General features: G+C 38.5%; 1 protein-coding gene and 1 long non-coding RNA gene across 8 annotated transcripts in view; one reads left to right on the forward strand and one right to left on the reverse strand.

The window, feature by feature from the left end:
- STRBP (spermatid perinuclear RNA binding protein) overlaps window positions 1-26937 on the reverse strand; it is a 193117-nt gene that overhangs the window by 11903 nt on the left and 154277 nt on the right. For 5 of the 7 annotated variants that reach the window (XM_007194704.3, XM_057548090.1, XM_057548088.1 and 2 more), the window contains 8 exons: window positions 21788-21880; window positions 21198-21397; window positions 16956-17114; window positions 13557-13691; window positions 13213-13353; window positions 10394-10517; window positions 6105-6149; window positions 2595-3564 (listed from right to left, as the gene is read on the reverse strand). In XM_007194704.3, coding sequence (XP_007194766.1) covers window positions 3488-3564; window positions 6105-6149; window positions 10394-10517; window positions 13213-13353; window positions 13557-13691; window positions 16956-17114; window positions 21198-21397; window positions 21788-21880 — 974 coding nt within the window. In that variant the 3' untranslated portion in view covers window positions 2595-3487. Of the gene's footprint in view, window positions 1-74; window positions 209-2594; window positions 3565-6104; window positions 6150-10393; window positions 10518-13212; window positions 13354-13556; window positions 13692-16955; window positions 17115-21197; window positions 21398-21787; window positions 21881-26937 lie in introns of those variants that run through there. The other 2 variants (XR_009008579.1, XR_009008578.1) reach the window with 1 other exon arrangement.
- LOC114235551 (uncharacterized) lies at window positions 400-2594 on the forward strand. The gene is made up of 4 exons (XR_009008580.1): window positions 400-462; window positions 1742-1832; window positions 2002-2193; window positions 2391-2594. It is a non-coding gene; the product is annotated as an uncharacterized LOC114235551 (long non-coding RNA).

Genomic DNA, 26937 nt, shown 5'->3' on the forward strand with positions numbered 1-26937 from the left:
TATGATTGTCATATATGCATGCTGTGTTCATCGATTTTTAATTTTCTCTTTAATCAGAAAATAAAAGAGCTTACCTTTGTATACTGAGACCACAGCTTACAGTCACTATATCTCAGCCTATTTTATACAAGTGATATGGCTACGAAGGTCCAAGGAGAACGAGAATAAAGTGAGATAAACGTGCTGAAAACTGCTTAAAAGTATTAACCTGAAATACACAGAGGATCCAACACCAGTTTTAAAAATACATTAACGAGGTATTCCCAGCTCTTCAATTAATAATGGTGAATGACTGATTCATGATTTTCAAACATTCACCCAAATTTTAAAAAAGAAGAAAAGGCTAACACCAGCAAAATCTATCAGTGGTTTGTTCCCCAGGTTAACAATTTGAGAGAGACTACAAACGACTCCAGGAGCCCTGGCTTCCCCGCACCATGCACCGCATCTAGTCAGCATGAGGTATGTCGGGAATCTATTGGACCAATTACCTTGCACAAGAGATGGGGTGCTGCCACAGCCTCAAGAAACACGGCTGCAGGCCACCTCCCTGGCTGGGTGCCAGCCCCCATGCAAAGAATATGGCTTCAAGGAGGACCCCTATCTCTGAGGAATTATAATAGCGCTAACTGACGCAGTCAGGAATGCAACTATTCAGTTTATGTGCTAAAAAAGTTTAAAAACTGTCAGAAGATAGCACAGCTCATACACTAATTCTAAGTTCTACATTGGTCTGTAGACTCCCCGACAAGAGACGAGGCTAGGAGGGGCTAAGTATATCCAGATATTGCTAGGTTTCCAAAGGAAAAGTTTTCAAACAGACACCATGGCTCTGAATAAAGTATTGCTCTTCTTTAAAATGCTCATTCACTGCTTTCCAAAAGGTGTCAGAGTGCTGTGTCTGAAAGTTGGAAAGCCTCAGGGGGTCACATTGCTCTTAAGACTAAGACATAGAAATTGCCATTTCAAGCCAGACAACCTGATGGTTCTAGAAGTCAGAGAAGAAATCTTGAGGGCCCAAGTGAATAATAAATGGTGCGACGCTCAGAGGCTGGCAATAGGGGCTGTCAATGAAAAAACCACCTACAGTGGAGAAAAGAGCAGAGAAGCAAAACTTTATGTTAATTTCACAGAATTTGGTGAAGCCAAAAGCTTCATTTATATTTCTCTGCTCTTTCAGCTGTAAGTGGAATTTTCATTACAAAATGAAGGGGAGGGAAGGGTAAAGGGGGTGGGGGTAGTGGGAGGACACTTAATTCATTACAAGATTTAAACAGTTGAACTTGCATGGTTACCACTTCTAACAAAGGACTGACAGCTCAATTATTTTAAGTAAAGCAGAGAAATGTAAAAGTTTGCAGCAACTGGGCAGGTTTACAACATGGTTAGTAACTTCCAACAAACAACAAAAAAAAAAAAAAAAAAAAAGACTTGGTAGAAACCATCTGAAATGACTGCCATCATGTTGGAAAACAGCACAGCTCCATTTTCACCATTATAGAGGGGTTGAGTTATGAAGCTGAGTCAGCTACTTCAAAAGAATTTTCTAAAGAGAAATCTCCAAAGAGATTCCAACTTGGAATGCAATTTGACAATCAATTTCAAATAACAATACAGCTGCAGCTGCCAATTAATAGTATTCCAAAAACAAAGAGGACTGTTTGTAAATATTTAATTAATAAAAAATGGACACTACCAGCCATGCTTTTTCTTCTCAGTGATGGCTCTGTTTCATCCATAGGTCAGCAAAACAAATCAACGAAACATGAAAACTCCCAGCTGAGATGGGCCCTCTTGTGTACGTCTAGCCACTAATGCACAGGATGAGAATGGTAAGTTCACAGCTACTTCCAGCAAGTGATGAGGTTTTATTAAAGTATCACCCACCACTAATAAAGACAAAAGGTCAAGGAGCAGAAGTAACAAGCATGGTGTAAAAATTTTATTTCTGATAAGTAACACTAACATTTGTTTTAAACTATCTGTTTCATTCTCATTTAGCGGTCCCAAAGAAATCCGGTACATAAATTTGCCGTATTTTGTGAAGCCCATTCTCAGCGATGGGTACTGTTCAGCTCCAAAAAACAGAAATGAAGAAAGACGAGGAAAGCTAATTCATACTAAAAACGGACATTTTTAAGACACAGCAACTTGTAAATCTCAACATGGGACCACACTGTTGCCTTCATGGGGGTGAGTACCTTAATGAAACCATTACCTTCTAGTAACATCATAGGCTTCCAAACAAGGTGAGAATGCAAGTGGAAGACTTAGGTCTGCACCCTTTACAGAACAGCACAATGTTACCGACTGATCATTTTTCACCAGCTTAATTAGGTGTCTTAAAAAATAAATGCTGACCCATGGCTGAAACCTGTCACTTTTCACAGCAGCACTCAACAAGAACTGGGACAATCGAAGAGCAAGTTTTTATGGGGACCCTGTTGCTGCTTTAGATTCTGATGTAATTGAAGAGGATAAGAGACCCTTCAAAGAATCCCAGAAAAATCACTAATCTTCTCTCTGCATGAAAAAAGCCAGGGAGTGAACACAGTATCTTACAGAGTGAAGAAGGCCACAAGAACAAGAGAGGGTGATTGATCAATTAATTTATTATTTTTTAAAACTTGGAAATTCGGAAACTAAAATAATCACATTCCTCCTTCCCCATCTATGGGTAGTGCCATCACTTTAATAAGCAATGCTCAGATAACAGAGTAAACCTTTATCATGGGGATGCCCTTGTACAGCAGGAGTACAAAGGGCTTACAAAAGTAAATAGACTGGCTCAAACTAACAATCGCCTTTGCTTTGTTTTATCAGTTTGGTTACAAATGAATGGGTTTCTAGGGCTAAGTTATTATTAGTTTTCAATTCTTTATAATTTGATACCAAAACATATCAAAAATAATAAGCTAAAACAATATTCAAACCCATATTTTATTGGCTTTAATTACACACTTCAGTATTTACAAAGTTAAAGTTTAAATGAAAAGTCTCTATTGTATTAAAAAAAATAACTACAGCCCGAATTAAAGTGCCCTGGGGCAAATACATATCAATCAGCTAAGCATCAGTGACTGCATCAGGAACCAGGCAGTACTCTGTGTTACAACAAAGCAGTTTATTTGTGATCAGTGTTTGAGACTCTATACATCCTTCACGAATTTAATTTTACATAATCTGATACTCCTCTTAAAACTTAAACTTTGAACTGCTAGACTTATTTCCCTAGAACAGAAGGGCTGGTATAAGTTATTTTCTGGAAATGAGGTACCGTTTTTCACAGAACTAGTTTCTTTTTGTTTGTTTGTTTTCAAGTTTTAGAGAACTAAATTTGCATTTGTTAAAATCAAAAAGTAGGAAAGATGTTCTTTACAAATAATTTTGATCAAGTATGTGTTCAAAGAAAGCAGGATAAAAAGGCTTTTTCTCTAACATTCTGTATGTACTGTATTGTTCAATAGGAATTAGCTTCTGTCATTTGCTAAAAGAATGAGTAGTGGGGAACAGGATATGTTGGGAATTTCATAACGGGTAACAGAACCATTCTCTTGGGTAAACCTACAGAGAAAAGAAACGGAGAGGACTCCAAATAAGTTTAATAATCCAATAAAAATTTCAGGTTAAAAAAAAAAAAAAAGAATCTTACAGTAATTATCATTAACCTTTTCCAGATTAGTCAGTCAACATGTACCATTATGGAAGAGGCCCACAAACTTTGAAGTTACTCTTAATATTTTAATAATATTTTCCACTCAAAATTAAGATGGCTACATCATAGGAAGAAGGATATTCAAAAAGGGATTTCATCAGAGTGAACTGTCGTGAATTATAAAGCTCAAAAGCAATGCTATTGATTAATATTCTGAAGTGACTCTCAATTTGGCACATCACGTATTACAGGAGAAACAGGGACGGTCAAGATTCACAGCACAGCTTTCTGTGCAGGCCTCGGATCCCCAGAAAGACAGTTCCAACTGGAGTCGTGACCAGGTGTTTATCTTAACGGCTACTGCCAATATTGGCATGGCAAATCTGGAAAGATTAATTACTTTCTTAATTTTGTAATTAATGAGTTCTTGTGGCCTCACAAACTTCTGCATACTCAAGCATGATTTGAAATGTGATCCTTATTTCTATTCTAATATTTAAGCTACGGAGAAATCACAAAGCAGCAACAGCAGGTATTCGAGAGCACCAGATGATCAGAGGGAAATTACCCCACATGCAACAGCTTTACAAAGGCCAAAAGACATATTTACCTTACAGCCAAAATAAAGCATCGTTTTAGTAGGTTGGCATCACAGTAACATTTAAAAACCAAATCTTTTATGTGAAAAATGGGGGCATTAAATTTCACCAGCTTTGGAAGTCAGTTATATGGTACATGGGAGTGAGGAGCCTTCTGAAGAGGGGGCTCAGAGGCCGCAGGGTGAAAGTATAATGTTAGAGGAAAGGGAAGAACAAGAGAGAAAAACTAAAAAGACTGAGGAAAAACGTGAATGTGCCTTAGAGCCTAGATATACAAGTGTTTTAAAGAAAAAAATTAAGCTCTAGCAAACCTGTACTAAAGAACATGGGACTTACTATGTCTAAAAGAAAGACACAGACTTAAGGACCTACCCTAGGAGGCAGACGCTTTGGCTCTCACACAAGACATATTACAATGAGTCTAGTGAGTCAAAATGTATTTGTAAACTGACCAGACCTAATTCACAGGAAGGATGAGGTGGTCAGGGTATCCAGAAGTTGGCTGAATGGTAAAAGCAAATTGCGAAATCAAAAGGAGCTAGAGAGCTTGAATTCAGAAGAAATTCTAAGTGGCAGCATATTCTTGTATGGGGAGGCCCTGGCCGAACCTGAATGCGTCAGTGGAGACATTCAGTTAAGGAAGAAACTCCAGACTCTGCTTTCAGCCTTAGAGGAAACTCACCCCAAACGTCTGAGCCTTCCAGCTTCTCCACATCTTTCCAGGATGTAAATTATCTATCTTAATAGGGAAAGAGGTCAAACTGTTCACTTTCTACTTATTTCTACAGCTAGGAAATCAGATGAAGCTTCAGTTTAGCAGTGTCTTAAAGACCCATAATTTTCATCCAAACAAAAATGGGAAAGCTGATGCATGAGAGAAAAAGCATAATGAAAGGTCTGAGGCTCGTGTGGAGGACTAATGCCACAAGTAGCAACACAGTCAAGGTCCTTCTCTTCTGTGTGCACACACGCCCAGCCTGGGGTCGCACTGGTGCACACAGGTGTGCACCCACACACTCTAACACTCACATGCATTCTCTCACATGTGTGCATACACACTCGCGTTTTTTCTCTCAATGACAAACATCCTACAGATGGCCAACTCTATACCACATAGCACCCGAGTTAGGAAAAATGCCTAAGAAAGCATATCACTGACTCCAAACCTACTGCCTCCATTGCCACATAAACCTCATTCAAAAGTTATCCAAAGGGCCACTGAGGTTCATTTCCGCATCTGCCTTTGTTTTTTATTTTTGGAGGGAGAGGAGCTATTCCTATGATTTTTCTCACTGTACTACACAGACCTTCTGCAGTAAGCACTTCAGTAACTGCTGTAGATACCCCCTCATCACTCTCTAGGTCTTGTTCACTCCACCTCTACAGCAAAATTCATGAAAAAGGATGACAGCTACAAATTTGAAGTGAGTACTTCCTATCTCTAACTCAAATCACCTACAGTTCACACAGTTTCAAACCAGAAACTTAAATGTAGCTCTATAACTGGCAGGCAGCCAAGCTAGAAACTGGGTATGGCCCTTCAGTAGCCTTTGAATGGAGTATAAGTTGGCTGTAAGAAGAACTACTTAAAATATTTAATTTCAATATGGTCAGAAACAGGCAATTAGAACAAGCAGTCCTTCAATCAGGCAAAGCAGAGAGAAGAGCAACTCCAACCAAACCAAGAACCACAAGGTTGTGGCATTTTCAACGGGAATTTAAGTTGGGTCACTAGAATAAGTAGGTCTGAGATCCTCCAATTCATTTAAAGAAACCCTAGATACAAACTGTGCTTTGGATTGCTGTGCAGAGTGGCTTAAGAGGAGAAATCAGTAAGATGGTGTACATACCATAGGCAGGGGCAGCTGTGCTGTAACCATATGGTGTTCCATAGCCTGGTGCAAAGAAGGAGAAAGCACATCAGTCCAGGAAAAAGGGCAGTCGGCACTGGCCCAATTCACAAGGACCACCTGGCCCGGCACCTTGGGCCCCAAGGACTTCTTCCAGGTGCTGGCTGAACCAGAACCCTTCCCAGAATGGCCCGAGTCTACCGATTCCTCCATGCCTATGTAGAGTGGAAGCTTTTTACTATGGCCTACCAAGCTCTCCTGACCTACCAGAATATCCTGTTTCTTTCTCACTACACTTACCACATTGTATTATAATTATCAACTCTTTGTCTGTGTTCCCCCCTAGAATGGCAGAGACTCAAGTCTTATACATCTTTGCATCACTTGAACCTAGCAGAATGTCTGGCATATAGTAACCACTCACAAATTTAATTTGTTCAACAAAAGAATACTTAGAACCACTCAAATTACCAATTTCTCACAGTTGGAAAATAGGAATTTGCAAGTCTTTTTTCAGAAAGCAGTGACAGAGCAGGCTAAGCCTCAACTGCCACTGAAGAGGGCGCACAGATCAGGCTGTGGGCTCGAGGGCAAGGTCCATGTCTTGTTGAAATCCGAATTCTGGGCCCCAGCACAAGGTCTTTCAGTAAATATTGTTAAAATTGACATTAGCATCTGGTGCCTATGAAGAAGGCTCATATTATCAATAAAGTACAAAGAACACAAAAGTTTTTGAACCATTTAGTTCTGGCACTAGTTTCTTATATGTCCTTAGATAGATATGTAACCTCTGAGTTGCCACTTTCATCTATAAAATGGGAAACCCTCCAAGCTACTTTATAGTTTTATAGGGATTAGAAATACTACGTTAATAGAAACGACAATCTTTAATTTTTCAGTAAAATGACTTTAAAAAATATAAATACTAAATCACTTGGGTAAATCTCTAGGAAAAACTGGTTTCTAAAATAGAACAAGGGCACAAAATCTACATGGGCCCTTCACATTGTACCCAAAACAAATCAAGCTTTTTTACTTTACAGCCCCTTTTTCTATAATCATTTCTGCTGCTAGAATGATTTTTTTTTTTCCTTCTTCTCTAGCTGACCAACTGCAACTCATCCTTTAGGTATCTATCACCTCCTCTGTAAAGTCCCCCAGGCTTGCTGTTCACTTTGCCCACCCCACGTCACAGCTTGCATCATATTATACGGTACTTTCTCAAGTGTCTGTTCCTACCCCATGTGACCCCAAGCATTCACAGGGGCAGACGCTAAGTGTTGGTCATCTTTGAATGCTCAGATCTAAATCTCTTGTTTGAGATAAAACATTCAAATATATGTTGATCAAGTAAATTGCTTTTGGGGACTAACTGAAACATTTTCTTAGAGATAAAGTTTTTCACTTTTTAGTCTATACTTAAGTCATATAAAACTGGGAGTTGTACAACTTAGTCTTTAGTGCTCACTAAATCATATATTTCAAGAGGACACAAGGCAGTTGAAATAAGCAGTAGGAAATATACAGTAGGAAAAGTATCAGAAGCCAAAAAAAAAAAAAAAAAAAAGATTAATGCTTAAAAAAGAAGGCTGTATATCAAATCTATTCCAGGAAAAGGTAGCTGGTTGGCTAAGGCTACAGTTTCAAAGGTTTTACTAAAACCTCCTTAAAGAGATGAAACTATAACAACTAAGCTGGCCACTAATGAGGCCACTGGGGTTCTAATCCTGACTTCACGTCTCACTAAGGTGACTCTGAATTGCACCCGCTATTTAACCTCTCTGAGCCTCAGTCTTCTGCAGAAACTGATGGCAGAGGAATGTAATTAAATAACATATGTAAAAATACTTACTATACTCCCTGCTGCACAAAATACACTCTGCAAATGGCATATAACCTATTCATAATCCAAACTGACCTAATCTGAATCTTCTCTAGGCTGTAAAAGAACTTCCTTTTTAAAAGCTTCAGAAGACAGGCCTTTCACAGAGGTCAGTGCAATGATGTAAAAGAGGAGCTACTACAGAGCAGAGAGGCAGACAGCAGGATTCCTCTCACAATCACTGCCACTAGCTGATGGCTGCTGACCCCTCGCGCGTGAGGGAAACGTCCCATTGACCCAGCAGCTGGACAAAACTGGATGAGCACGTCACCAAAGGCAAGAGAGTTCACCTCAATAACCTGCCTACTACTGTTTAATGAAAGCTGCTTCCTTTAAATAAGACATTAAATGAGGCAAAAAAAAAAAAAAATTAAATATCCATAGAAATAGTGAGATGCACAGAAAAATGTCTTAATTTTGGACACACAAAAAATATCAAACTGTAACCACCCTCTCACGCTGCCTTTCAGCACTCTCTGTCTCCTTCAATGGTGCCACCATCCCATCCACTTCCTCCAGCATAAGATCCTGGGAGGGACCTGAAACCTCACTCTGCTTCCTTCTCCACATTCAATCCATCAATTCTGCTTCTGCGGTTCTTCCATCTGCTCACTTCTTGACCCCCATCTACTTCCCTACACCCCCTGGAGATCCCTCCACGGCCTCTAGTCTAGTCTCTCAGCTTACAAAAACCTACTTTGTCTTGGCATGCCGACTTCTGTCCCTACAAGCCATTCTTCACGCTACAGAGAGTGATCTTTACAAATAAAGTCTGAAAGTCTTATCTCCTTACTCCTCTTAGAACCCTTCATGACTTCCCCCATACTTAGGTGCTAAGACCAAAATCCAAACCACAGCCTCCAGGACGGGACTGAGTACCCACTTTAGCTCAAATTCCGCCCCCCTTCACCCACACACAGTGCTCTCCACGCTACAGACATGTTGGCCTCCTCCAAATTCTTCAAATGAGCCAAGTTCCCTCCTACCAGCACCATAGGGTGCTGATGTGCTATTCCCTCTGTGTGCGGTGTTCTTCCGTCCCAATCTTCTCTGAGTTAACTCCTACTCATTCTTCAAAGCTCAGTTCAAGTGTCACATCTTCAGGGAAACCTTCGAGTCCCCGACAGACTAGACCAGGTTTCTCTGTCATGTCCCCTCAGAGCATCGTGCCCCTCTCCTTCATCATAGCAACTCAGTCAGTCGTGAGTATTCCATTAGTATGTCTCACCTTTAGACCAAACACTGCAGGAGAACAAAATCCATGTCTGCTGTGTGTCAAAGCAGGCGCACGACATTTGAGTAAGAGTACACATTGTTTATATGACACATCTTTGAGCTATGCCCCTACTGGGATCAACTTCTATAGAAGCTTAATTCCAAAGCCACATCATCCACAGAACTTCCCAAAAAGTCTCATTCTTTCTTAGAAAAAAAAAAAACACAACCTAAGTGAACTTCTTAAGAGTGTTATGCAAAAAAATAATGACGGGATAAGACCCAATCTTTATGACAATTTCATCTTGATCAACAACTACTACTGGTTTAGTTGTCAAGTTCAAAGTTCCATACTTGCAATATTACAGAGAATTTGATTTTAATGAGACAGAGGTACAGCTCCTGCTAAGATGATACAAGGATGAGAACAGAAGGCAAGCAGAGGGCATCTTTTCCCATCTTCCTCAAGCCATGTGGTGAAATGGAAAGAATATAAACTTTGGAACTAGAAATACCTACACTCAAATCTTTGCTCTGCTATTTACAAGATGTCTCACACTGAGCTAGTTGCCTTACCTCCCTAAAACTTAGTTTCCTCACACGGAAAAATGGAAATAATTTCTACTTGAGGAAACACTGTGAAGATTAAAAACAATTAAGTGAAATCATTTATATGAAAGTATCTAGTGTATACTCAGCTCTAGATAAGTAAGTTCCCCCTTTCCTCCTTTTGTACTTCTTTAGCCCCTGATGGTTCCCCAACATAGAGTTAAAGAAATGCTAACATCGCCGGGCTTCACCCCAATTAAGTAGCTCTTACCAGCCATTTTTCTCACCTGTGATACCCAATCTGTCGTCTATGTCCCCACCGAATACACTCTGCTCAGCTATCCAAACTCCCCAATCTGTGGAATATCTTTGAGCTTCCTCATTGTCAAAATATGTCCCCTCAACTAAGCACAGTACTCCTCATCTGTCACCTCCCTCCAGAAAGCCTCTAGTCACTCAGCAGATTCCAGGAGAAAACCTGTAACATTCTGTAGATTCTCTTCTTTTGAAATTCGGTGCACACCCATCCTATACCCATATTATGTTTCCAGAAACCCTGTATAACCCTGGAAAATAAAGGAGAGGCTGTTCTTGGAACTCTGGCCCAGAAAAGGAGGCAGATGTCTCACAGGGTGCACTATACCTGGAGCTATGTAGCTAGGAGCAGCTGTGGCCCCAACAAAAGCTCCCCTTGTTAGAGTTCCTCTTCCTCTGCCCCGAACAGCTTGGACTGCTGCGGACACAGCTGTATTCACAACACCCTTTGCCTGTTAAAAATAACACATTTCATTACTGAGAGAAATAAGATCATCTCATCAACTTTGTAATGCATAATTACTCTATGAGAAACTTGAGCCTGTACATGAGATTAGTCGTCTATGACCTTGAACCTTCAATTTATAATCTGTAAAATGAAAATGACATCTATCTTACAGAGTTGTTCTGGAGAAGATGCTGGCACAGAGAAGTATGCAAATAAATTCTTCCTTTCACTTGAGGGTTACCCAGAAAGAGTTCGTTTTCTGCACACAAATTTCAGCAGTCAAATTACATCCAAAGTCATTTTAGGCCTGACTAAAGCAATTACACACACTTGATACCTAGGTTCAAAATTTACTGAATTCTCCCCCAGCAAACAAAAAAATACCACAACAAACTACCTGGAGTTAGCTGTGAACCTGAATGGGGTTTTAAAAAAAAAGAAAAGGAACTAAGACAGGAAGACCAAAGGTGTGGATGCCAGTTCCTGATGTAAGTAACTGAGACCTCAGGAAGGTCATGCAATTCTGCTGTGTGTGCGTGTGTGTGTGTGTATCAATTCTGGTGTGTGTGTGTGTGTGTGTGCACGCACGCGCGCGTGTGTGTGTGTGTGTGTGTGTGTGTGTGTGTCAATCACCTCTGAAGTCTCTTCTTGCTCTAAAATGCTATGGGACTCTGGTAAAGTCACATAATCTCTATGGGAGTCTCCCCACTAATTGCAAAATGACAATTATGGTACCCGCTTTGTTTTCCTTACTTCAGAGTAGAAAGAGCAACTGAGAAAATAGATACAAAACTCTGAAAAGTAGAATAGATAAGGACAAAGAGTAATGGTACACAAGGCTGCTAGAACATTCCTTTCCAAAACTGAAAATTTAAGAAATAAGAAAATATCTAGTTTTAAATTACATATTATATTTACTTTTTAATATAAAGATGCAATAAAAACTCAAGCTCAAAAAACTACTAATACTCCCTGCTATAACCAAGCTGCAGGGAAGGAGGTGCAGAGCCTCAAAAGCACTGTACGATCAAGTCAACAGCATCTCAGACAGCTTAAATAGTCAGTGCATATACACATTTATCTCTCATTGAAAAATCCTAGGATAGCCTCTATAACTGGGTAGAAGACAGTTTCAAGGTCGAATGTATCGTGCACAGAGAACAGCCATTTTTTCCTTTTGGCTGAAAAAAATCCAACCAAAATAGACTGCTTCTTGGCTGTCAAGCACATTGAACACGTGAGTTTTATAGCTTTTAGTATGGAAAATTTCTAAAAATGAGTGAACTTCATGCGGGCATTTTTTTCTTTTAAACACAGCTTAGTCAAATGTAGTCAGAAAGTAGTAATCTGGCAGCGGCAAAGTGACTCCACACAAATCAAGCTCATGTCTCCTAGAACCAAACCTAACTATCTAATAAGTATCTGCACATAGCATAGGCTTTTTTAAACACTAAAATTAACTGACCCATATACAAGATGTAACGCATGAGAAAAACACACCAAAACAAACAAGGTAACAATTATCCTTCTACTAATTTAGAACATATTCTAGAAGATTTTAGAAAAAGAAAATCCACTTATCCTCTCTCTACATGTATACCACTGCAATTTAAACGCTTTATTTGTATTTCATCTCAGTAGAAGTTCGTTTTTTGTTTATATTTTGAATTCTAGAATATAAGCAGTGTTTATTATAGTACATACAAGAAGTTTAAATTAACACAAAACAAATTTCTAAGATGGGTATAATATACAATAGGAGCCGATGGTCTTTGGAAGGAGAAGAACCAGGTTTCAAAGGGAACCCTTACCATCAATTAGCTATGTTACCACAAGCGGTATCTTAATGTGTTCAAGCCTCATTTCCTCATCTATAAAATGAGAGCTAGTCTAACCTCTTATAATGGACTTCGCATATGCATATTTAACACAGAATCTTAAATAATCTAAGCTTCCTTCTATTAGTCTAAACATTTTTCTTGACTTGTTCCTATCACATAATATATTCAGACATTATTATACCAGTATTCTCCACAAGGGAGAGAATGTGTCTTATAGTTAACGTATCTCCTTTTCCCTCACAATCGTGCACATGGTATATGTCTAGAAAATATTTTTGAATACGTAAATGAATGGATAGAAGAATCTGTTATTCAAAAGCGTGCAATTAGGAGGCCATCTTTTCTTACTGCAACCCTTGTTACAATCCTGGGCCTTTAGCAGCTCTAACATTTCCAACGTCGGTAATGAACAGAAGCAACAAAGGGTCAAGTTCTACTGTGACGCCCTCAAAGGAAAACCCAAAATAAATAATGCAAAAGGACAAAACTGGAAAGGAAATGGAAGAGCACCTGCAGACTGTGATGAGAGTAAGCCCCAAATATTCTTGGCAGCTTCCCTAAACTAAACAAATGCTAGTATCTCATTAAAGTCCCAACCCTCCAACACTCTACCTCTTCAAGAATGACCTAAAGCCCCCAAATAATGCTAATAGTCTCTTTTTAATATATAATTTGCCTAAAAGACCACAGAACAGAGAACCACTAATCATATTTCTATTATTCATGATCAAACCCAAAGAAAAGGTTGCCAAATCCAAGAAAAAGAAGTAACTTTAGAAAAACCTGAAGTGGCACAAAGACAGGAAAGGAAATTTAATTCTGGTAATATCTTTCAAAGGTTTAATGCTTAACTCATACCTGAGGGATAATCTTCTTTTTCTTATTATTTGCTGCATTGGGTCCAGAAAACAGCTTCTCCAGGGCAGCTAAAGCTGCACTTGCCTTTGCCACTTTCTTATTTGGACCTGCACCTCTGAATTTCTGTCCATCTACTTCTACCTAAAATTAAGAACAACACTCTGCAATTATCCCATGCAATTCCTCTACACAGTTGTAATTTAAATGTATCACAACACAGAAAACACCAAAAGTCAAACAGTACCATAAGATTTGACTCACTCTAAAGCTTTTTTATATATAAGCTCAGGATATCCTATGTCTTTGAGGGGAAAAATAAGGTTGGCTTGTATCTAGGTACACACCTCCATTACAAAGCGTTTGTCATGGCTTCCACCAGTCTCCGAGATGAGTTCATACTTAAGACCTCTTCTTTTTTCATTGAGCTCCATTACAGGATTTTTGCCACTTGCTGTGAGGATAGGGCCCTGAGTTCTTACCTAAAAGGAGGTTCAATCAAGTAAATTTTTAGAGTATTAGATTTCTTATTAATACAATTATACTACGTCTCTGTTGAAAAAGAGGCTCAAGAATTGTACTTTAAAGCATTCAGGGGCTAGGATGCATGATCACTTCTGTATACAAATGGCAAAATATCTTTAAAGGTATCGAAATTCTACAAGCAGTAAACATCACAGTAAGTCATCTGGCCAGCCTGCCGTGGAAGCAGGCTGTCTCAACAGATCAGTATTCAACAGCAGTGTAGCCTTGCCATCACATGGCACTCCAGGGTCTGATCTGGGGTGTTCAAGATCTAAGAACAATACTCTAAATGACTGACAATGTAGGTAGAACAGTTGAGATTCACATGACACCTGAGCATTCATTGTTTTTCATCTTTAGGATTAGGAAGAAATAACTCTAAATTTGGGAGACGGAAAGAAAATGTGCCTACACACCTCTCAGTGTCTCTAAAGAGATTTAACGGCACCTAGAGTAAAAACAATAGGCTACAGACTATGAATTCTGAAATTTAAAAATAATAAAAGCAGTCATTCCCTGCCCTCAAGGAGCTAGAGTATAGAAGGAAGGATTGATCCAATCACTGTAAACCAATGTACATTATAGAGCCCATGTATATTATGGAAACACAGTACAAGGAATCATTTTCTAGGGCAAACAGGATAGTTTTCCTGGAAGTGACATGCAAACCTGACCTTAAAAGGTAAGTACCAGACCATGAGAAGGAGGAAACGAAGGAGAAGGGCATTCTGGACAGAAGAAACAGCCATGCAAAGGCCCAAGAGAAAGAAAGACCATTTGTTTGGGAAATGGCAAGAAGTTCCATTTGGCTGTATTAAGCGAGTGAGGAGAGGAAAGCAGAACCAGATTAGAAACACTCTTGATGGAGCCAAATCATAAAGGACTTCAAATGTCATGCAAATGAGCTTCAACTTTATCATGGACAATGGGGAGCCACTGAAAGACTTAAATCTGGGTAAATTCACAATTAGACTAGAAAACTGCTCTAGGAGTGGTGGAAAGAACTGACATAAGGATAAGACTAGAGGTGAGGAAGAGAAGTAATTCACGTAAGAGTGTGAAGGCTCAAACGAAGAGAGAGGCTAGCACCAAAAATAAACCACAAAACACCACAAAACTATAATTTTAGAAAGGAAAGACCCAACGACTGAGCACTTTTTGAGGTTAGAGGGCATGTCTGTAATTCTATCCCAGTAATTGCTCAAGAAATGCTGAACAAAAATGAATTATTACATATAATAGGATTTTCATGTATGTAAACCTAATGGACAGCAAGATTCTCTTAAAATACTCTACGCTGATTTAGTAAGTGGTTGATGCTATAAAAGTGAAACATTGGACAATTTTTAAAGACAATTTTAATAAACATTCCTGGGTCTTTTGCAATAAACCACTTCTTGAAGAGTTTTTAATAATCTACATCTTTTTAATTTCAAGGCAAATTTCTGGAGTCCATCTTTAAAAGGTAATGAGTAATTTCTGAAACTACCCTATGATTTACCCTATGGTAATCACTCCTTGCTTTCCAAATCTGAAATCACTTTTATAAAAATGAGTCAAGATAAAAATATTTGCAGTTCTAATCAATTATTACTATTTTAAATGAAGAATAAGAGCTTTCTCCCCTCCCCATTACTAGATTATACAGAAGCAAAGCAGAGATGGATTCACAACCAGAACCTCCACATACTCTCATAACTGCTATTAGTTTAGCCCACACTGCTCTCTTAATTCCCTTTGAACTTAACAGTCTGTACCTCATAATTAATGCGCTCTTTTTCTCTTACTATTTATAACACTGCCAGCAAACCATCTTGGCCTGCCTGTGACAACCACTTATGAATGACTGGTCCTCTCTAAAGCCAGGTGCCATGTCTTCTATCCTCCAGAACATCACATGAGGAGTCAGGCATGGCTTTCACAGGCCTCAGCCCCATCAGTCCCCACCATACAGGCCCACCTGGTACTTCTCAAACATTTACTTTCACAACTCCAGGTATTATACCTCCTATTCCTTGGCCCAGGATGCCTTCTTTCCACCACTTCCCCACATAGCAAAATCCTACTCATCATCTCAAACCAAGCTCACAGTTCACTCCCTTTGATTTTACATGTGTGTACATTTCGTAATCACATCCTCCTTTGAGATTTTACATTATATTCATTTTGCAATCACCGTGCTTATCATATTACATCATAATTATGAGCGTATCTTTTGCCCTTCTATCCTGAGAACATTTTAAGGCTCTGGACACAATTTCTGCAGCATCTAGCAGTAAGCAGGTACTAAAAGGGGACAAAATTATAGTCCACTAAGTCCTTGATAGATACTCATTCTTACAAATGACACTTTTTTAAATTTAATGTAAGCTCCTGTGGTTACTTTAAAGCCAATTTTTCTTATGTAGAATGCAATAAGCAAGGGCCCCATGAATTCCCAAATAAGCCATGTATACTCAGTACTTGGACTTTTGTCTCCTTCTATTATCTGTGACAATACGTCATAGGTCAGGACTTGCTCAAGAGTCTGAGGAACATACTAAATCAGACGCCCTCTTTAGGGCTGGACCAACTCAATGATGACCCCACTGACCCCCACAGCTTAGCACAAATTTCGAATAATCCTAAATTTCCCCATTAGATTTTTTTTTTTAAGTTTGCAAACATACATACATACACATATTCATTCATTCATTCATTCATTCATTCATTTATAGCACAGCAGCTTGTGGGATCTTAGTTCCCCGACCAGGGATGGAACCAGGGCCCCCTGCAGTGGAAGCATGGGGTCCTAACCACTGGACCGCCAGGGAAGTCTCTAGATCTTTTTGTTTTTCACTCTTCAGTTATTGTTGACGTTCCTGATACATTATGATTGTGAAATGCTGGAAGCAACTCCCATGGCCAGCAAAGGAGAAATGCTAGTTAAATTAAGATACATCCATGTGTTGTACAGTATACAGTTATGTTTACAGCGATTTTTAGAGTTAAGTGAAAAAACAAGATGTAAAACTGTATGAAAATATGATTGCCTTCATAAAAAATACACATAGAAAAAAGGCTGGACATAAATAAAGCAAAATATTAATAATGGCTGCCTCTGGAATACATATACTTGTATATGCTTTTGATTGTCTCATTTATACTTCTCCATACCTCTCAAATTTTTGACAATGAACATACATTACTTTTCTTCCAAGGAAAAAAAAATGTAAGTATACCTCTAAGGTACTGGAGGTTTCAGTTGTAGAATTTCCAGTATTATTGCTTGAGTTTGAAGACACTGTTTCATTTTTGCCTTCATTATCTGACTTTTCATCGGAACTCATACATTCAATATCTGCATCAAAGCCCGTTGGGTATCCCATTGCCTGCAGTACCTGTACAAATTACATTAAGATTCAGTTTTATTCAAACACCAGACACCACAGAGAATAGATGAAATATTGAGAACAACAGTTTCAAACCCACAACATCTGAAACCATGAAACACCCTGCAGAAAGAGAAAGATGGTGCTAAATCTATAAATCCTTGGTTAAAAAAGTTTTACCTACCAGAGTGTCACCATGGAAAATGGGGGAAACCTTCTCAGAGTAATTAGGTTTAAGTAACGGATAACAGAAATGCAAACCTGAGGCTACTCTGGGTTCATTTAATTTGGAGATGAGAGGTAGAGAAACAGAATAGCCAAGTTCAACCAGTGAGATGAGGGGGAAAGTAAAATCGCACACTATGAAAAGTACACTAGGCTAGAAAGGAAAACACCTGATGGTCTAACTCTTTATTTCTCCTCTGGTCCTCAGTTTTTCAATTTGCAAAACAGGAAGACTGATTAATTGACCTCTAAGTCCTATGACTCAATCCAATAGGGGAAATCAGCACAGAAGGGAAATCAAGGAGTTTTCTTTACCTTGGAGCCAATATGCCTGTTAATTACAAAATTACATCTGAAGCTTTCTACTATCCATCCCTTTGGCTTTCCACTTAAACCATAATCGAGACTTGAAAGAAAAGATTCAGTCTCTAGGTTTATTCTCTACCACTAAGTGAACCAGGAACAAGTTTAGCTTTGTATCTCCATCCCTGCCTCTCAAGGCCCAGTTACATTATGGCTTCCCCCAATGTTCACTCTTCTTATATTTCTACTCATGCCTGGCATTTCTCATCTTTTTTAAAATACAGTTTTCAGAACAGTGTGTGTGTTTGTGTGTTTTGTACACCTTTTAATATCTCCTTCCAGGTTAAACTGCTTTTTAGATGTTTGCAGAAGAATATGTGCACTAGCATTTTTATAAGCCTCTATCAAACTGGTTGACACTGCATTGTCAGTTACTGACTTAAAGGTCTGTACCAGAACTAGGTTCCTAAAGATCCCTATATTTGTTTTAGCTTTTGACTAATGTTTAAAGTTGCTGGAGTGTAAAAGCAACAGCATATTTCTTTATAATCCCAACTATACCCAATAGGTGTCTCAAAAAACTGTTACGGCTGCCACACAAATGAGAAGCCAAACAGCCTAGCCTTTATAAACAATGGCATTCTGTACAAAGGATTCTGCCAATATAAATAAAATATTACTCTAAACAAAAAATGGGCAGAAGTAGACTTCTGTACCTAGAGAACTTGAAATTAATTCACCCAATTCATATGGAGAACTTGGCATTCTGTTGAACGTTTCAAATCGTAAATAAATTCCTTATATTCATTGGGAGTAAGGCCAAGAATACTTCTGTAACATCGTAAGTTCTGAGAGTACTCAGGTAGGACTTCACACTAAGTACACTAACATTGTTTGCTTATACCCTTGTCAATATTTATAAAGAAAACACCTTCTCCACTGCCTGAGTCCTGCAAATATGCTCTCCCTAAGAAATCGCGTCTCAGAAGGAATAGTTATCAGTCTGGAGTTAACATCAGGCTAACACAGGCTGCAAGTCAAAAGCCAAGAGTCCCAAAGAAATTTGATTTGTTTACTCCAAAAAAAACTAAAGACACACAGTTTCCCAATTTAATACAGACAGTTAAAAGTCTAATGTGAATTATTTAACACCACTTTTCTCTGCCCTTTTCTCACATATCAGATTCATTTATTGTTTTTGTAGCAACATATTTCAATACATTTATAAATATTTTATATAACTGATGGATAATCTCAAAGGATATTAGAAGTGTACTTGCAATACAGCACAACTAACAAAAACTTTTCAAATTATTTTTCTATGAACACATATTCTAAGATTATTAACTAACATATGCTACAGAAGTAAAAAGAAAAAAATATGGAGTTTTTGGACTTCTAGATCCAGCTTGTTTGGAATCAATATTAAGGCCATGATTCTTCCTGCAGCATGAAGAGGGGCCTATAAAATATGTCCCACCTCCTTTCATGCAAGATGCATCCTTCTATTAAGGACCATAACCCTCTATTTACTTTACCATGTTGCACCATGCAATGTTTCTGCCCACCTTCACCATTTGACTGTTGGTAAAAAAGTATATTTTACTCTTTTCCACGAAGTTTGAATCCTGTTTTATCTCTGATTATAATTAACACTTGTTTCTGCAAGATTAGCAAAATGATGACAAATTGATGAAGTTCTGTAATGGGCACATGGATGTGTACTGCATTATTCTACTTCGTGTTTGAAAATTCTCGTAATAAAAAGTTAAAAAAACATATATTAAGGCCAAAAAAACTGGTATACCAAAGAAAAGTGAGTTTCAAATGTCTGGCAAGCAAATCAAACCTAATAAACACATCAACTGAGCTGAAAAATCACAAAATGATTCTTGGAAACAAGGTGACTGGAAAATCCAGGGTAACCAATGCCTGTTTTCTCCTGGACAGGGGTCGAGGCTGAGAAAGTTGATACCCTCAAAGACAAGGGGCCAAGAGTGAAAACATGCAGCACACCCTACCCCATGGCTCTCCACTCAGGAGAAAGTCATACTCGTGGCTTCCGCACAGTAGAGAGCCGATGGCTCCGGAACCTCTGCAGAGGGGCTTTACCCGTTGTCCCCTTCAGCCGATCTTTTCCCCACAATGATTAAGATTCTTTTCATGGAATATGGCTGATTATGTCCTTAAAGGTGTCCTTTGTGAGGGACAGTCAGGAAAAAGGACTAGAGGAGGAAAGGGAAGACTGGCCACTAATCTTCATCATTTTAGGGTACGTGCTGCTGGGCAGCCACGCTCCTCCTTCTGTTCTTACGTCATAGACAGTGAATTGATATTGATATTTCAAAAGCTTTCTGGGTCAGATGCTAGAGAACTTATATCCAAATTTGTGACTCATTCTCAGCATACTTTACAGCTAAGGTATTAAACTGTATTTTTAGCCTTATTCCTAAATTCACTTTTTCCCTCATTCTTAGTTTTCTTTTTCTGCCTCATTTTAAACTCATACTATTTCAACATACTTAAAAAGTACCCCTTTTGTAAACAACATAACATTCTGTCCTATAATTTTACAGCTTAGTTATTATTTTTCTGCATTGTGTTTATTACTACCTGACAAATAATTGACCCATTTGTATATCCCGCTGTCTTTCTCCCCATTCTATCCTCACTAGAATGCAAGCTCCAGGAGGGCAAGGACTTTATTTTGATCACTGCTGTATCCTTAGCATCTAGGATAATGTTTGCATCTACATTAATAATACTTGCAAACTGGAATGACTATGAAAACAGACCAATTACATCTTATGTCATACTGTAACATAACAGAACTTTTCTTTAGTGAAAAGTGATCTTCCATCTACTTGATCTTTGACATTTTCGCATTTGTCTGCAAGAGGTCAAATGTAGTCATGGAGAGATTCCAATATTTAAGAATTTTCTATAAACCTATATGCATAATTGACTGGTTCAATCGTGGGTCTTATTCTCTATGGAAATATTCTGAAATACAGAAAAGGCACCACATGCAAAAAAAACACATTAAATTTATTTATGACAGAAAAAATCTGCAAACAGCAAAATATCCAATGATAGGGGAATGTTTAAACAAACAATAGTACATCTATATCATGTTAATCATACAGCCATTAAAACTTATTTATGAAGATTTTAATAACGTAGAAAAACACTGATGACATGTGAAATGAAAAAAAAAAAAACAAAATCAGAGCATAAAACTACATATACACTGTGAGCTCAACCTAAAAAAAAGAAACAGAAAAAGACTGGAAGTATATACTATATACAAATATTAATGAACTGCCTCAGAGATAAGCAACCAACATAGTTTTTATTTTTTTACTTTTTTGTGTTTTGCAAATTTTATATGATCAACACATTTTATAACCAAAAAAAAGAAGAGTTTTGTGATCCAGAGGTGACAAAAGACTATGTTATTGTCATTAAAATCTTGAAAAATTCTGTTAATTTATTATAGATAAACAAGCACCTTATTTACAACATAAAATAACAAAGCACTGTTGAGTAAAAGAAATACTGTACCTTCACTGCTACGTGAAGTTTTGCTGTTTTCTTGGATGGTCCTGAGGCTTCATATGTTGTACCATCCACATCTACAGACATTGTGAAGACTGGGGCATGGACAGGGCCAGACTGAGATAAGAGCTTATATTGAAGCCCAGGCCTGATCTGATTTAGCCTCATTAGTGCATTCATAAGGTCTATTGCTTTGCTATCCAGAACTGTAAGAGAAAGAGGAATAAGATCAGAAGTTAAACCATTTTGCTTTAATCTATGTTTCTGTAGGTTCCTAGTGACCACTATAAATTCAGATTTTAAAAAGAATTTCAAAACACACATATAAATTAACTTCACTTCGTAAGTAATTCTAAAATTACTGCTTAAATAATTATGCTAACATCATTGTAAAAGTAATATGCATTACCATAGCTATACATTAATTTTAGTTTGTCAGTATATTTTAAGCAAATGATGCTTGGAAACAAAAGTTATTCAGTCAGTTTCTTAAAACTCCAATTCAAATCAATCAAATTCTTCACTTTTTAATTTTTATTTTCCTGAGACATAAATCCTTTCTAGTTGACATCTATAAGAATAATGATTTTACACACTTTTCCTTAAGTTTCGTTTCATCTTCTTATTGGGATCTTTATCATCCCCTAATCCATCTTCAAATGGCCTCTTCAGAGCTGAAGACCCAGCACCTAAACAATTACAAGAGATTCATTATCAGTCAAAACAATGATTCTACTTACTCTACCAAATGTACCTAATATGTTCAGGAAGGAAAAATCTTAGGAATCACAAGGACCATAAGACCCTTTCACTGATCAATTAAATATTTATAATCTTGTAATAGCAAAAAGTTTTAAGTGAATCTTTATGAAACAATATTATCCCTTTTTATAAATATTTATTTTCCCATTTATTCACATATACACATACAAATATCTATGCATAATATTCACATCTGTATATGCACAAACAGAAAAAAGTCTGGAAAGATATGTATCAAAATGTTAAAGGTGGTTATCTCTGGCAGTAAGATTTATTTTCACTTATGTCTCTTCAAATATTTCTATAAGTTCACATTTATTATACTATTAATTTTTTTTTTTTTAAAGGGTTGTGCACCAGGTTGTATCCACCGAATGTACCTTTTCACCAGCCCCTTAGACTGGAGTGGTGTAAGGCTTTGTTGCTTGTTTTGTTTTGTTTTTTTTAAACTTTGGGTTTATTTATTTATTTATGGTTGTGTTGGGTCTTCGTTTCTGTGCGAGGGCTTTCTCTAGTTGCGGCAAGTGTGGGCCACTCTTCATCGCGGTGCGCGGGCCTCACATTATCGCGGCCTCTCTTGTTGCGGAGCACAGGCTCCAGACGCGCAGGCTCAGCAATTGTGGCTCACGATCCTAGTTGCTCCGCGGCATGTGGGATCCTCCCAGACCAGGGCTCGAACCCGTGTCCCCTGCATTGGCAGGCAGATTCTCAACCACTGCGCCACCAGGGAAGCCCCTATACTATTAATTTTTAAAGTCCACATGCTAAATCTTATGCTTACGGAAATATGATTATTTCTCATACTATGACATATTCTTCTGTCTGCCTGTTCAAATTTCTATTCAAGATTTTATTTACAGTTCATCTTCCCCATGAAGTTTTCTTCAGTTTCCCTCTCATCTCAACTTTTTAGAAGAGTTTCTATGGTATCAGAAATATAAAGTGTCATACGTAGTCTTGTGTCATTGCCTATTTCATATACAGAGACCTTGTGTTTCCTTAGTGTTCTATGAAGGTCAAAGATATTTTCTCCTTGTCTGTATCTTATAAACTATCTAACATAAGACTCAGAAACAACATAATGGGTATGGAACAAAAACTAACTGAACTAATATTAATCAATTTCTTAGATAAAGCAGCTAGTTAATAATGCCATCAAGACATAAGGCAGGAGCTTTGCTGTCCAAGATAAAAACAATCAGAGAAACGCTCATCAACCTGTCCAAGTACCACTTTAAAGAACTCTGTGTTTTCAATGTAAAAGTTGGTTGCTGGGTTTTTCCTAAAGGAAAGTTATGCTCAAAAGATTCATGCCATAAGATTTCCAGATACTTCTTAGTGAAACCTTGTAATAACACTGAGATTAACTACATATTCTCTGATCATCAAGATTTATTGTCCCTTGGGGTAAACACTGACTTCAGCATTTGCTTGAGTCAATACTTACCACTCAGGTCAATCAATCTTGATGTGCTCTCTTCAACAGAAGGCAATATCTGCTTATATCTGCTTAGTATTGTATTTCATTTGCATTACATAAAACTGTGAGTTTGCCAGTCTCCCAGAATGCAGTCTTTAAGAGATAAAGTTAAAAGGGAACAACATCTATTCAATCACTCTCCCACTCATTAAGTTACATTAAAAGCTGCTCCCTGATTGCCTGGAATTCACCAGCTGGCTTAGACATATGGATCTATTCTCTAAATCCTCCAGCTACGTGAATAGAGCTTCATGGATTAAGCTTCCTTCTACCATCCCTGCCCTTGGTTAAGGGCTGTAAAATCTGGAGCTAATCATAATAGTAATGGGGAGGAGCGGGGGGTGGGGGGGATGGGCTTGTGTTACAAAAAGCAAGTTGTTTTCAACATCTACAGTATCTAGAAACAAGAAGTGACCATTTCAGAGGCAACAATTTTTTAAAACAATAGGTGAAGGCTTACCATATGCCTGGCACTGTTCTTAATACCTTATATGGATTAATTTATTTAAGCCTCACAAGCACCCTATGAAGCCTGTACTTTCATCATCCTCATTACAATTTCATTCACGTATTCATCCAGCAACAAATATTAATAGTTTTTCTATGTTCAGGACAATTTTAGGTGCTGGACATATAACAGAGAACAAAACAACGTCCCTGTTCTTAAAGAGTTTGCATCTGGTGGTGGAGACTAAGCCCAACATGTCATATGGTCCCGAGCACAATGGAGAAAAATAAGAGGCTTAAGGAGGAGGATGTGTTGCTATTTTTTTTACATGTGATGCCCGTCAGAAAGGTATCACTTATAGATAAGGTAGCTTTCTGATGAAGATCTAAAGAAAGTAAAAGAGTAAGCTATTCCGCTATTTGGGGAAAGAGCCCCAGGAAGAGAGAACATCAAGTACAAAGGTCTTAAGGCAGGAACATGCTAAGACATAGCATACAGGCCTGAGTGGTTGGAGTGGCGTGACAAGGACGGGACAGGAGCAGAAGATGAGCAGGAGCAGTAGCTCTCAACCTTAGCTGCCACTAATTCACCAGAGGAACTTCTGCAAAATACACAAGTTCCACTTCTAGTACGAGAAAGCAAGTCACTTGAAATAGATGAGAGCAACCAGAAAAGGTGGACCAAATGTCTGTTCCTGGGCAACAAAGAATTATAGAGCCAAGATCCAAGAGACAAAGGAAACCCTGCTCTGGGGGCCACATTTCCCCTGGGGGTATCTTCCACATCCAGAAAAAGCCACTAAGAACTGAACAGAGCACCTCAGGCACCCAGGTCTCAGGGGTCAAAAACTGGACTTTAAGGACCTCCAAAAGGGGAAGGCCTGGTGAATTCCCCACGCTGTGGGTTGGGCCTCTGCAATGCCACATGCTAGAAGTAAATGAAGTAGAAATAGTCTGGATCTCACAAGGACTGAAGCCCACCTTCAAATCACCTTAATCCCTGATTGCATTAATATGATCCAGATTGACAATTTCACTAGTCATCTCCCAGAAACAAATATAAATCCTCCCTGGAGCACTATATCATTACTCTAGGCTTTAATTCCCTCCAAAATTTTTAAATTTAAGTCTCCATCACTCAAAACAAAAACAAAACACAGGTACATGAGAAGACAAGATACTGTGATCAAAAATCATGAGAAGCAGCAGAAAACAGAAACAGATCCCAAAGAGACCCAGATGATGAAGCATTCTTTCAGAAACAAACTTTATTAAAAAGAATGATTATGATGCTCAAAAAGAAAAAAAAAATCAAGAAGAATTTGTGGCAGAAAATCTGAAACTATAAAAGAGCCAAAATTGTAGAAATTAAAAACTGGCAGACCTGCAAGGGGAAACAGACGATCCACCATAGAGGGGAATTGGCATACCTCTCTCAGCAATTAAGAGAACAAGTTTAAAAAAAAAAAAAAATGTGTGTGTGTGTGTGTCTGTGTGTGTGTGTATACAGGTATATAAGATTTGAACAACACAATGAACAAATGTGACCTGACATGTAAAGAATATTCTAGCTCTACCACCTACAGAATATACATACTTTTCAAAGTATGAATCATTTATAAAAACTGACCATGTGCTGAGCCATAAATGAAATTTCAAGAACTACCAAAGGAAAAAAAATCACACAAAGCATGTTCTCAGATCACAGTAGAATAAATGAGCTCAAAAATAAGGAGATAACAGACTTCCCTGGTGGCGCAGTGGTTAAGAATCCGCCTGCCAATGCAGGGGACACGGGTTCGAGCCCTGGTCCAGGAAGACCCCACATGCCGCGGAGCAACTAAGCCTGTGCGCCACAACTGCTGAGCCTGCACTCTAGGGCCTGCGAGACACAACTACTGAGCATGCGAGCCACAACTACTGAGCACGTGTGCCACAACTACTGAAGCTGGCACGCCTAGAGCTCGTGCTCCGCAACGAGAAGCCCACGCACCGCAACGAAGCGTAGCCCCTGCTCGCCGCAACTAGAGAAAGCCTGTGCACAGCAACGAAGACCCAACACAGCCAGAAATAAATAAATACATAAATTTATTTTTAAAAAAAAGAAAGAAAAAGTGTCTGACAGTACCAAATGTTGTTGAGGATACAGAACAACAGGAACTTTCATACACTGCTGGTGGGAATATAAATTGCTATATATACCACTTCCTAGGTCATATACTGGCCCAAAGTAACTCCTGGACCTATACTCCAGGAGGCATGAATAAGAAGGCTCCCAGCAACAATGTGGGTGGCTGCCAAAAAATAAAAAGAATCCTAATGTCCTTCAAAAGCACAAAGGATAAGTTGTAGTATATTCATAATGGATACTATATAGGTGTAAAAATGCACTATAGCTATATGCAGTAACATGAATATATCCCAAACAATGCTGGACAGACAGACGTCAGTCACAAAAGATTAAACTCAGTATGATTCCATTTCTATAAAGTTCTAGGCAATATCCAATTAAATTGTTTAAAAAAGCATACAAAGGTGGAAAAGCTTTACAGAAAATCAAGGAAACGATTTTTAAAAAATCAGGAATCGTAGTTCATGGGGCAGGGAGGTGATGTACAGGATAAATAAATGGCTTCTGAGGTGACAATGTTCCGTTTCTTAACTAGGATGGTGATTATATGGAATTGTTAAATCATTACTTGTTTTTAAATTTATTTATTTATTTTTGGCTGTGTTGGGTCTTTGTTGCTGCGTGGGGGCTTTCTCTAGTTGCGGCGAGCAGGGGCTACTCTTCGTTGAGGTGCGCGGGCTTCTCATTGTGGTGGCTTCTCTTGTTGTGGGCACGGGCTCTAGGCGTGCAGGCTTCAGTAGTTGCGGCTCGCGGGCTGTAAAGCACAGGCTCAGCAGTTGTGGCGCACAGGCTTAGTTGCTCCATGGCATGTGGGATCTTCCCAGACCAGGGCTCAAACCAATGTCCCCTGCATTGGCAGGTGAATTCTTAACCACTGTGCCACCAGGGAAGCCCAAAATAAATACTTTTTAAATGATACATATTTT

Source organism: Balaenoptera acutorostrata, chromosome 6 (genome assembly GCF_949987535.1).
Source record: "Balaenoptera acutorostrata chromosome 6, mBalAcu1.1, whole genome shotgun sequence".
Taxonomy (NCBI): domain Eukaryota; kingdom Metazoa; phylum Chordata; class Mammalia; order Artiodactyla; family Balaenopteridae; genus Balaenoptera; species Balaenoptera acutorostrata.